Below are 12,429 nucleotides of genomic sequence, written 5' to 3'. Positions count from 1 at the left end.
AATTTTAAAATAGTTGCTTAACTGGTAACGTCTTCACGTTGCGTATTTAACATGTAAACCTTCATTAAACTTTTCTTTTCAGGGAAGGAAGGAGTAATTTTTTGTTGTTTTTTTAGTATGAACTAAAGATATTTTAATCATTAATCATATCGACGTATAAATATTTATCCGCATATAACTTATTGTTTTTTAGTATGAACTAAAGATATTTTAATCATTAATCATATTAACGCATAAAAATTTGTGCACCAATATGATGCATATAACTAGGTTCGCCATATATAACATCACCGGGATACGAATATGTCGCTGTATGTACGTTCCTGTGTTTGCATGTATAGGAGATACGAATTAAAAGAAAATATAAAAAAAAAAAAAAATCACAACACGAGATGATTAAAGATTGGCAGGATAGTGGAGCTCGCTACTTACTACCCACTTATTGACACTAAAATCATGCATGCAAGTGTTGGTGTCAAATTAATTTCACACAACTTGTCTCAATGCACAAAAAACATGTTTGTAGTATGGATTTGTCAAGCAAACGGGCTTAAACGGTTTCCTTTTTCTCGCTTTTCTTGAGATGGGAGGCCTATTTGAGAAAGGAAAAGTAGTTTTGGGCTCCGATTTCTTGTGGAATAAAAGCGTCCCGTAAACCATGGTCACTTTCACCCATATTGCCTTTTCTCGTGTTCTTGCGTTTTACGGAACCCATGAATCTTTGTTCCACCGCCTGCTTTTCAAAAGCTAAGCCTCTTTATCCTTCTCTGCCATCAATTTCTCTGCGTGTGTGTGTGTGTGTGTGTGTGAGAGAGAGAGAGAGAGAGGCCTTTGAATTCTCCTGATGTGAAAAAGCCGAATCCGAAAATCGTTAAGTCTATTAGAATTTTCCTTGAAAGTTACTGCTACAAACTGTAAGAAAGTTCCTTGTGAATCTCTTCATCTGTTTTTCACTTCCCCAAGAACTCATGGTCCATTTTTTCTGTGTACGATAAAACCATGGTAGGTCTTAATGAACCAAGCGGCTGCATATGAACTTTGTCCATTTCTCTCTGTTGCCCAACAGGGTGTATTAGTTCACAGTAGATACGGTCCACCTAAAGCATCCTGACATTCTCGCTACATCTTTTTGTTTGTTTTTTCTTTTTTTCCTTTTGAGAAAGGAGAAAACAGCATCCAAGAATCGACATAGTTCAATCTCAATATCCAACAAAACTAGGTCTCCATTAGTTTGTTTTTTTTTTTCCTTAATCATGATTTTCGTGGCAGCATTTCTTTCAAAATTATTGTGGGGACTCTGCAAAACATGGAGCTTGTTTACTTTTCTGTTCCAGTGTGTGCTTGACAAGATTTCAGAACCCATGTGAGCTTCTTTCTGCATAAGATAAAATATGCGTAAACAGGAGGGGGCAGGGATACTAGCTTCAGGGTTTTCCTAAGTTTTACAGAACGAAGTGCAGCTTCTTTCTGAAAGAAATTAGTGTGTCATTGACAAGACGTGTTTGATCAAACACACATTCTATCTCTCTCTCTCTCTCTCTCTCTCTCTCTGCCTCTCTCTTAATGGCGTATGTCCATGGGTGAGATTTGGGTAAGTGGGGAATCTTTGACATTGTTCCCCACATCCACTTTGAAAATCTTTCTTTCATCTCTGTGTTATATTTTAATGGCAGCTTATTTACAGCAGACAAGTTCTTTTGACCTGTTTAGCTCCCAACCAAACATTTAAAATCAAACTCTCACTTTAGTTTCCCTGCTGATTTACTCTGTTCGCGTTCTAAAGTAGTCCATGGAACCAAACTTTCGTGTGACTTGTGACTAACTGCTCCAGCAGGAGCAGCCAACCAGGCCTTAGAGATGGCCTCCGAGAAAATTTCAATAGTATAATTATGAAAGAGGAAAATGTGAAGATTTCCAAGCTGAAGATCTCTTAAGATCGAGTGCCAACTTTGCCATTTTGCTGCCTGAGCTTTTCCAAGGTGTTGTCTTTGTGAATCTTAGTGGTGCTCTTGATCTTCCTTTGAGAATACTTCCTCACTAGAGAAAGGAAGTTAAAGACGGATTAGGCGATTCACTATCTACGCAAGGAAATGGCATGTGAGATATGTTATAAGGATTCTCCAGTTTAACTCAGCCATGAGATCGCGCTACATATAAACATTACAAGTTCCATAAAAACTGTTGAATCCTCATATCTACAGCCATATCCTTAAGATATAGCTTGAGACCAATGCGATCAAAGAAAGCTACAAACATCATGGCCTTAGAAGTGACAATTGAACATCAAAATGACATTGCTGTGCAAATCAATAGACGCAAAATAATTGTGTTTTGGACTGCAAATACAGTACCCACTTCAAAATAGACGCACATTACAGGACCAAACTAAGATCCAAAACATTGACACAGCCAGTTTTCTAGAGCCTTGATAGAACATTTATGCATCTGTCAACCTAATCATCAACTGTTCAAATTTGACCATCATACTCTTTTTCAAGATTCGACCCCTCCACTAACAAACAAGTTGTGAGTGCACTAAGAAGAAAAGATTGAAAGCATATAAGAGAAAGCAGATAATAAAAGTTACCACGAAAGAAAAAGGGAGGGGGATCAGGTAAAGTAGCATGCCCATCTCATGATGTGAAACTACAGAAGGGAACCTCTCAAGTTGGGGGCCTAAAAATCTGTCAATCAGAGAGTCCAAGGTCCTTCTGGACCCACCACTACCGGCAGCTTCCTGAATTCAAGGCCCTAAACCACTTGTTCTGCATTGTTTCAGGAAAGACGATGGGAGCCTTCAGTTTCTCTGTAATTACAGAAGTGATGTATGTGAAAAAGATTCTTGCAACAGACAAGGCCCAAGAAAGACAGTGCAGCTCTTCTCTTATCATGTGTTTGTTCACATGCATTTAGTTACTATTCAGGCATGAAAATGTACTCCTAAGACATTTTCACAGGCCAAACAGTTGAGAAGTCAGTATCAACACGGAGTTAATTACTCTGATCAGACTGAATTGAACCATAGCCAATCCCAATTTGTCGATCATCCAGGACAGATCCACGTTATATGGCCCACCTTTGCATGGAGAACAGAAGAGTTTATCAGACAGGGGCAAATCATGAGGATCACCAAGTTGCAAAAATCTCATGCATTTCTAACATACAGTTATGCTTGTTTCGTCGCGTGGTTGAAGATGGGTGTCCTCTCCAGCGGGCAAAGGATGCCTTACTGCCTTCAATGTCGATCCACTTGTCGAATAAGGTAGCTTTATCTCTTATTATCGAAAATCAAAGAGAAAACAGCAGGCAGACTAATTATCATGCCTCATTCCATTTCCATCCACACATATATCTGTGTGCATCTTCCCCTACTCATTTGTATCCACTAATAAAATTTATGACAGCCAATTAATCACAAACTTAGCGACAAACAGATAAAACCTGTGGGCTAAATGATAACGTGTCTGGCATTTAAATCAAGATGAACTCATCCAAAGCATACGCATGTCGTCCCCTCAGAGAGTGCGATGCATGTACCTCAGTCAAGTTCAACAGACTTGTGGCACTGAATCAAGAAACAGCACAAGTGGATGAACACAGGATATCCTTGATAGAGAGAGAGAATCAAACTTCTTACTGTAAGAATTCAGAGCGGAATCATCTATAATCTCTGTTAGATGGAGACTGGGAGGAAAATTAATTAAAGCACATGGACCACTAAGGTGGAATTCTACGAGCCGGGACAATGGGAGTGCTCTTTTACAGCAAGACCAAAGTTGGGCGTACTGTCTAATTGATGAGGCGACATCAAGTGTTTTACCAACCAGAGTTGGCGTAATGAGTAGTCCGCGACCGTATGATTTATCTTGTCCCAAAAGAAAATTGAAAGAAAGGTAACTTTTTCGAAAGTCTTATCATCTTAAGAGGCGTGGCAACCTTTTTTGAAAAGTTTTTACCATCTTAAAAGGTAATAATCCACAGGCTTTTTCTTTAATGCTTTACATAAAGTCGTCGTATAATCAGCTAAACGTTGTTTCAGTTTTCTGTTCTTCTAATCTAGTATCTTCTCCTGTTCCTTAGCCACAGGAAGCCCATTCATCACGTGGCTGGAAAAACTGTCATATCTGTCTGAAGATAGAAGATGATTTCAGATGGTGAGCATAATGTAGGGAATAACTTTCAAGAGTCGATGTAATGTTTACATAAATTGCACAACCGATTTACCTTGAAGGAAATTGACCCCCCTCTCCCTCCTCAAAACATAATAGTAGAAGTAGCTAAAAATGTCAGTGTTCCCTTCAGCTATTTTGATATAACTTATAATAATACAGGCCCATATGTTTTCTTCCCTGAATTAATTACCATTCCGATTCCCTGAATTAATTACCATTCCGATTTAGATAAAAGCGTTGGACAAGGGGGTGGGGGGTGGGTTTGTTTGGCCCTTAACCTGTCAAGGTGACCACAGAATTGAGTTGAATAATGATGGATTGAAGCATGGGTGTCCTACCACCAAAAAGATGAGGATGAATTTAAAAAAGGTAGAAGGACAGATTTAGAGAAATTATCGACGCGAAGACTTCTCTTCACAAGAAACTCTTGCTTTTTTATAATTGCTAAACTGAGTTTAGGCTATAGCCCGTTGTTTGGGATAGAGCAAAAGAACCAATATTGTCTCCTACTCACCCACTGTGAAGGTTATTTCTTTGATTTTATCATATTGTTCTCTGCAATTAGGGAAACTTGGTTGGGATGTCTGATAAAGATCATAGAATCAATTTTTATATTTCGTTTTTCAATCAATTTAAAATATTTTCAACTTTTTAACCGTTCATAAAATCCGAAAACAGAACAATGTATGTATGGGCGGATACACTGATGGGGGAGCAAAGCGATACACTTTCTACAATATTGCATCCACTTATGCAAAACCCAGATGAATAATCTGAGGCAATTTGAGTTTGGCACTTCACCATGCTCTTATTGTTCTCTTCGGTCAGTCTTACCCAACTTGGAGACCCCGTCGAGCACGAACTTGAAAATGTAGTTTAAAGAGAACAAGGAAGAAGCAAGGAACAGCAATACAAAATTATAAATGGCTACTGTATTCTTAATCGTCAGTTTCATGGGAAGCTCATTCATGTCCATCACTGGAAGCCTGGGGATTTGTGGCAAATCTTGCTGAAAACCAACTGCCCTCCACTGACTGTAGCATTCCCATTCAACCAATGGTCACTCTACCTTTTTTCCCCCCCTTCCCATCTGTCATTTTAGTGGTGCAGTGAACCCCCGAGATTTGCTGATGCCTGTCTTTTTGGTGGATTTTTGAACCGCACTATTCTCCCGCTTTTGGTAGTGACCCCTTGTGATTCATCATCATCTGCTGCCCCCCACCCCCCTTCTTCTTTTGTGCTCTGCCTCTCCGTGGATATGACCTACTCTCTCCCTTACTCCCCACTCCCTACCACCATTGAACCACCAACACCACCATTACACTTCTTCTCCTCCCTTGGCCCGCATACTAACTACTCGACAGTTTGCCTCAACCAACTCTTGGCTCAGTATCCAAACCCTGTTCTGCCTCTGGAGAACTTGGGTCCTTCAGTTTATTGCTGCGGATGGATGACGATTGGTTTCTGTCGAAGTTCGTGGCCCGGCCTGTCCTCTCCAGCCAGTGTGGGGGGAATGAATGGTATGACAGCGGACCTTCATTCTGTTTCTGGGGTTTTCATGCTTGTTGAAACTTGTGAACGGTTACTGGTAGTTGTTGTGGTCTTCGTCAAGCTGGAGTTCTTTTGTTAATGTGCTTTTTTACTCTCTTTCCTGGTCGGCATGAAATTTTATTGTTTTTGCTGATGCAGTTACATGAAACGCAGAACTAAAAAATTGGTGGTGGTGTTGTCAATAAGCTTTGGTGGTACAGCTTCATTCACTTGGATTCTTGCGTCGTAACTTCTTAGATGACTTCTCCGGCGAGAAGACATTGTTAAAGAATTTCCAGCTCTGAATTGGAATTCGAAAGACTATCCAGTGTCAATACTTTTGAAGATGGTAACAGCCAAATGTTTTGGAGAAGCCCAGCCTCTCAACCTTGAAAATACAGCCTTAGGCCTTTTGTGTTTAAGGTGTTCTAGCACTTCATTAAATTTCTATCTCTAACTCTGAGTCCTTTGAGGCCATTACTTTAGATTTTCCTGCATTATTAAAGCAGATTTTACAACCATTTGACTTCTACCTTTGAGATCCACTTAGTTTTTCTGTTACCATAAAAAACATTCCAATTTCTTCAGGAATAATATGATTTTTATTTTCATCAGAAACGACCTCCCAATTTCTTTAGTAATAATGTCATATATCCTAGAAGTATGTCTTACTGCTCTAATTTTTTTCGTAGATTGATCTCCTCAGGCTTAGATATGCCTGTGGCTTATAGAAGCTAGAACCTAATGCCTCTCGCCCATCTGTTCCTTTTCTCTTTTCAGGTTAGAGCTTGAAGAGGCCCGTTGTTCATTATAGATATCAACATCTACATGGGCATCGGAGTCCCTGTGATGGTCCATTTGTCTGAAAAGGACTACGGTCTTGGTTATGTAGACAACAACTTTGACATAGCCCCCCAATGTTTTTGGCAATGCAAAAAGGAAAACTCACAATGACTAGCTCTTTCATATTCAGAAAACTCTGTCTAACACGAGTACTTAAAGCATTCAACGGAATGTCTTTTGGATAGGCGAGTTACTTAGGTCCTGCTGCCTGATGTCAATGGCTCTTGGTGTATTCTGTCGGTGCTGCTGTTGTATAAATGCATCAATGTCCATATCCTAATGTGCTGTATCGACATTGTAATTGTACTATGAAGTTTCTTGGAGAGAAAATATTGAATTGTTAGGAGATAATCCAATGTAGTTGAGGTGAATTTGAACCTGTGTTCCCAAACTTTTTGCTTCTCCTTCCTCAGCATCTCAAGTACGACTAAATAGAAACTTTGGCTGGAACATTTTTATGTTCATGCTAACCATATTTGCAAACTCGATAACCAGATAAATGATTGAAAGTATAACATAGAAATAATTTTTAGCTATTCATCTTTCTAATTAGGTAATATTTGCAAAAATACACAATGAAACCTTCTAATTTCTCTTTGGAACCTCTTTAGAAGTATTTGAATTCCTGCTGTTTCTTCTTGGATCTGCATATTGCAAGTTTTAAAAATAAATTTCAAGAAAACGAAATGCATTCTTGGACATGTTTTATTGCCAAATAATGATCAAAAGTATTGCGAAGCAAAATATTTTATGCCATTTTTGCTGTTTGGTTTATTTTTTATTATCCTCTTCTTACCACATACTTTTGCTTTTTTTTTCTGCCTTTTATGGTATTTGCTTAAATAAATTATTTGAATCATATTTTTTTGACAGTTTTGTGTGGAAATCAGAAGCAATATGCATCCATAAAACATGCAAGACACGTTTCTTTTAATTTGCATATAAATAATTTTTTCTGGGCGCTTTTGAATTGGGGAGGCGTATCTCCTCAGAACTTGCCGACAAAACTTTTTCTATCTCCTTGTATGTTTCCTTGATGTTGACCTCACTATGATGTTATATCATATGTATGTTTTCCCTTGCAATCATCTTCCAGTTTCGTATGTAAAGGAAAGCTATTTTATAGGCCTCCAAAATTCTAAGCCTCTTAAATGATTTACTTGTTTACATGCGGGCAGCCTTTTCTTGATTGTATGGTTTAGCTTTGGTGACCACTATGTTGGGCACTCGGAACCACATTATATTTGTATTCCATGGTTCTTTTACCTTAGTGATGTTAGATTTCTAAAACCATCTTTGCACCTATGTGAGTAAATGCACATACGTTGCACAGTATGTATCTATGTTTCTATGTGGTTCTATTTTATATGATTAACATTACCATGTAAACATGCTTATAGGATATTTCCTGATGTTCCAAGTGATCTCATCATTGAAGTAGATGGTGGAAGTTTTGCGTTGCACAAGGTATATGTCCTTATTTGAAACTTTTGTTTCCACTCACTCATATGGTGTATATTGTTTGTTTAATTGAAGTTTATTTACTTCCCCAGAAATAAAATCTCAAGTCACTAGCATGTATGAATAAATTATTTGTTCGACATACTATTCAAGTTGGTGAAGCATTTGCAGAGCAGGAATTTGTAATTACTTTATTGCTAGAAAATATATATTGAAATTGTGATTTATTGCTAGAATAGCTACGTGTTGTAAGTCGGACGATAAGTAAAAGTAAAATCTAGATTTAAAATTGAATAATAAGTGAAAATTTCCAAACAACTTGGACAGTCCTTTGAAATAACAATGGCGAAGCGATGGACCAGTTTAGCATCAAATTACCTTTGGAAGTTGCTTCCTGAAACTAATAATCTTCAAGTTTCCAATGGTTATGACCTGCTCCATCTTAGCCAATAGCATGTACGTTCCCAACTTTAATCTTATGCTACCCATTTACCACAAAGACATCAAAGTGCCAATAAGGGCTGCAGCTGCTATGTGTCACATTTACCACAGCCAACATCAGTACATCCATTTATTTGTGTTTGTTGTCGTCCTTTTCTTTATCTCTGGCTCTCTTTTGCTAAAAAATTTGATGTACTGTTTATCTGATTCTTTTTTTTTTTTGGAAATTGGAGTTCCCCCTTGTCTCTCGAAGTGGCAGAATCAGAAAGTTACTTGCAGAGCTGAAGGATTCTGACATTTTGAGGTTTCAGTTGCTAAATTTACCAGGAGGGGCTGAGGCCTTTGAGTTAGCAGCAAAATTCTGTTACAACATTAACTTTGAGATTACACCATCGAATGTAGCACAGCTATGTTGTGTGTCAGAGTACCTTGAAATGACTGACGAGTATGCTAAGGAAAACCTTGCATCTCGTGCAGAAGCTTACTTGGATGGTGTAATCTGCAAAAGTCTTGAGAAATCTGTCGAGGTTCTATGTTATTGTGAAAAACTGATTCCACTGGCTGAGGAATTGAGAATTGTCAGTAGATGCATAGATGCAATAGCGTCCATAGCATGCACAGAGCAGATAGCCTCTAGCTTCTCAAGACTAGAGTATAGCAGTTCTGGGCGGCTGCACACAAATAAGCATCCAAAAAGCTGTTCCAGGGAATGGTGGATTGAAGATCTCTCTGGCCTGGGGCTTGACATGTATCATAAAGTAATATCTGCTTTGCGATATAGGGGACTTCATCCTGAAAGTATAGGCGCATCTCTTATGAACTATGCTCAGAAAGTGTTGACCAAGAAGTCAAGCATTTGGAATTTAAACAGCCAAAGAAAGATTGATTTTATTGGTTCAGTTGAACGTGAACAGATAGAGCTAGTCGAAACAATCACAAGTCTGCTACCTGTGGAGAAACTAGCTGTCCCCATAAGCTTTCTGTTTGGACTTCTGCGGAGTGCAGTTACCTTAGAGTGTGCAATTGCTTGCAGACTGGATCTTGAGAGGAGGATTGCATCACAACTGGATATGGCCACTCTAGATGATCTGCTTATTCCATTGTGTAGGTACTCTGGTGATACAGTGTTTGATGTTGACACTGTGCAAAGGATCCTGGTGAATTTTTTGCAGCAAGATGACAGTGCTGATGACCTGGATGATGTGTCCTTTTGTGAATCTGATGGGCCACCTTCTCCCTCTGAAACTGCAGTTTTCAAGGTTTCAAGGCTAGTGGATGCTTACCTTGCAGAGATTGCTCCCGATGCCAACCTGAAGCTTCCCAAATTCATGGCAATTGCTGAAGCTTTACCGGCGCATACACGTACTCAAGATGATGGACTCTATCGAGCCATTGATATCTACCTTAAAGTAAGTTAAGGAAAAACACTTTTTTCCTTTCATCTTGTTTCTTAAATATTTTCACACGTCAATATTTTGATCTACGTGTTTCCACCTTGGAGGTGTTCTGTGATGTATGCTATAGACTATAGTCAATTTGCATATATATATGCTTAGAAATCTGTATACATAAAAATTACCTTTGTGTTCGGTAAAGTGGGTCGTGTCGAGACAACAAGTACAAGGTCAGATGTTCTTTTCAGCTTATAAACAAGCTTATGTTTCTTTTGTAGGCATGTGCTTCCGGTGAATTTCATTTTCTTCACAAGTTCTGTCTGATCTAGTACTTTCAGGGCAGCAATCCAATTTTTTTCCTGCTGCAGGCCCATCCAGGTTTGTCTGACTTGGAGCGGAAGAAGCTATGCAAATTGATTGATTTCCAGAAATTATCACCTGAAGCAGGTGCACATGCAGCACAGAATGAGCGCCTTCCTGTGCAGTCGGTTGTTCAAGTTCTTTACTTTGAACAGTTAAGACTCCGCAATGCCTTATTTTCTGCTCATGCAGATGAAGATCAGAAAAGTTTCTATCAGTCTCAACGCATTAGTAGTGGTGCTCTCAGTGCTGCCATGTCCCCTCGTGATAACTATGCATCATTAAGACGAGAGAACCGGGAGCTAAAGCTAGAGCTAGCACGTTTAAGGATGAGATTAAATGACTTAGAAAAAGACCATGCTTGTATGAAGCAAGATATTGAGAGAACAAGCTCTAATAAGTTTTTGAGTTCATTATCCTCAAAGTTTAGCAAACTAAGCCCATTTGGTAATAGTAGCTCAACCAGATCAACTTCATCTTCAAGGCGATCATAGGCACCTGGGCTTGTTCTCTCTTGTAGGATAAGGAAAACCTTATCTTAGTTACATTCAACTTTGTTTTTCCTTCTTAGCTATGTATGAGCACCACGTGCAGCAACCTTTTTCGCCTTAGCAGAAACTTTGCAGCTTTAACTGGCTTCCCATATCATGTATGTCGCTGCTGTACATATACATTGAATATCTTTCACCAATATATTGATTCTAACTTCTGAATGCTGCTGCTATTTGGAAAAAGAAAAAAAAAAGTCACCATTTTCTGCTCCTTTGAAGTTTAGGAAGTTTTACTTTATCCTGATTAATTTACAAATTATATAGAAATTTCAGCTGAAATGAATTTTCTTAGTCAGTTCGAGCATTTCACAGCACCATTTTGTCTCTGGAAATTTGCTAGTCTATGAATCTGGTAACCTTTTCTGTTAAAAGTTATACATCAATCTGTGCATGGAATTCAATTTTCAATGAGTTCCCAGTTCCGGGCATTCTGTTTCGTCGGACAGTCAAATTTAGGGACAAGTTCAACTGTCAACACGACCCAATGGGAGCAAGGGTCTTTCATTGACCACTCTCTCTTTGGAAGCCTCCATCCTACGAAAGTGCATACAAATTTGTTCATTAGTATCTAAAATTTCGTTAAAGCAATGGGTTCGGAACCAATTGTTCTTCTGTGCAGAACGATTATAACAATCCAGCCCACTCGAATCATAACCCAACCCTAGCAGCTTCAGTCCTCACTTTCAAAATGTAGGAACGAATCAACCACTTAATCATTAAATATATAAATAATAAGTATGCACATTGTATTATGATTGATAAATATCGTCTGGTACTGCTGTTGAACAATGCTTCTTCTTACAGTACGTTTTTACGACTTTGAAATAATTGGTATCACCATTCGCGATTGCATATGTGATCTCCAAGCTCTGAACTTAGTGAGGCCTACCACCAAAAAAGCAGGTTCTATATGATACAGTCAGCGTAGCAGGTTGAGACATTGATTCAATATTACATGCTGTATATATATATATAAATGTGACATCCAGCCTTCTAATGAATATGTTCCTTGTGCAGATACAATATTGAACTTACCTGATCCCAAATTCCAACCTGAGTTGATCAGGATCAGGTTTCAGGTCTTAAACATAATTTTGTCCTTACTGATACCTATCAAAATCGGAGGAGAACCGTTCCGATTCATGCGCCGGCCCATATCACATGGCGACTCAACTATGACAGATTGGATTTGGTGGTATATTATTATGAATAAGAGAAAGGTGGAAGAGCGAAAGAAGAACAAAAGAAACAAGCGAGTGGGGAAAATGCTTTCTACGGGATAAGAGTGCCTCCCAAAGTTTTCCGACTGGGGAAAATGAGTGGCGGCGATAAGAGCGAGTGCGTGGAGGAAAAAAAAAAAGAGGAAAAGGGATTTTGGGGTGAGAGAGGCTCGAACTCTCGACCTCAGGATCACTCGTATAGCTATGAGACCTACGCGCTAGCCAACTGCGCCACCACCCCTTGGTGGTTAGCCGTGCTAAAGAATCGCATTTAATAAAACACCAGATTTTCCTCCCTTCCAACAACCGTGATCAGACAACCGAGTTCGATCGAGTTTTTTTTTTAAAAAAAAAAAAAGAATCCCACTTGTTAGGTGATCTGGGCCTTAAACAGTTCCATGTCGTTTACAATTTTATTTGAATATAGCAAATTTTGAATTTATTATGTATTTTATTT

At 38.8% G+C, this 12,429-nt stretch overlaps 1 protein-coding gene and 1 non-coding gene across 4 annotated transcripts; one reads left to right on the top strand and one right to left on the bottom strand.

The window, feature by feature from the left end:
* The first annotated feature begins 4,956 nt into the window (after positions 1 to 4,956).
* On the top strand, positions 4,957 to 10,914 carry LOC116251451 (BTB/POZ domain-containing protein At5g48800). 3 transcript variants are annotated; one of them, XM_031625737.2, is made up of 5 exons: positions 4,957 to 5,692; positions 5,877 to 6,125; positions 7,946 to 8,012; positions 8,681 to 9,856; positions 10,210 to 10,914. In XM_031625737.2, the coding sequence occupies exons 2-5, from the start codon at positions 6,049 to 6,051 to the stop codon at positions 10,693 to 10,695; spliced, it is 1,806 nt and encodes a 601-aa protein (XP_031481597.1). In that variant the 5' UTR covers positions 4,957 to 5,692; positions 5,877 to 6,048; the 3' UTR covers positions 10,696 to 10,914. The 3 variants fall into 3 exon arrangements, with proteins under 3 accessions (XP_031481597.1, XP_031481596.1, XP_031481598.1); XM_031625736.2 differs by having other exon boundaries at positions 5,862 to 6,125; XM_031625738.2 differs by lacking the exon at positions 5,877 to 6,125 and having other exon boundaries at positions 4,959 to 5,692.
* Positions 10,915 to 12,127: 1,213 nt separating this feature from the next.
* On the bottom strand, positions 12,128 to 12,213 carry TRNAM-CAU (transfer RNA methionine (anticodon CAU)). Its single transcript is given in 2 exon segments — positions 12,128 to 12,163; positions 12,176 to 12,213. It is a non-coding gene; the product is annotated as a tRNA-Met (tRNA).
* Between the last annotated feature and the right edge of the window lie 216 nt (positions 12,214 to 12,429).

The sequence above is a fragment of the Nymphaea colorata genome, chromosome 3 (genome assembly GCF_008831285.2).
Source record: "Nymphaea colorata isolate Beijing-Zhang1983 chromosome 3, ASM883128v2, whole genome shotgun sequence".
In the NCBI taxonomy this organism is placed as follows: domain Eukaryota; kingdom Viridiplantae; phylum Streptophyta; class Magnoliopsida; order Nymphaeales; family Nymphaeaceae; genus Nymphaea; species Nymphaea colorata.
This window is presented reverse-complemented; position numbering and strand designations above follow the sequence as displayed.

Excerpts from the sequence above, each read along its gene's own strand:
- LOC116251451 (XM_031625737.2), top strand. The coding sequence starts at position 6,049 with ATGGTAACAGCCAAATGTTTTGGAGAAGCCCAGCCTCTCAACCTTGAA. Across the intron at positions 6,126-7,945 it reads TTAGGCCTTTTGTGTTTAAG|GATATTTCCTGATGTTCCAA; the intron begins GTGTTCTAGCAC and ends ACATGCTTATAG. Across the intron at positions 8,013-8,680 it reads GAAGTTTTGCGTTGCACAAG|TTCCCCCTTGTCTCTCGAAG; the intron begins GTATATGTCCTT and ends TGGAAATTGGAG.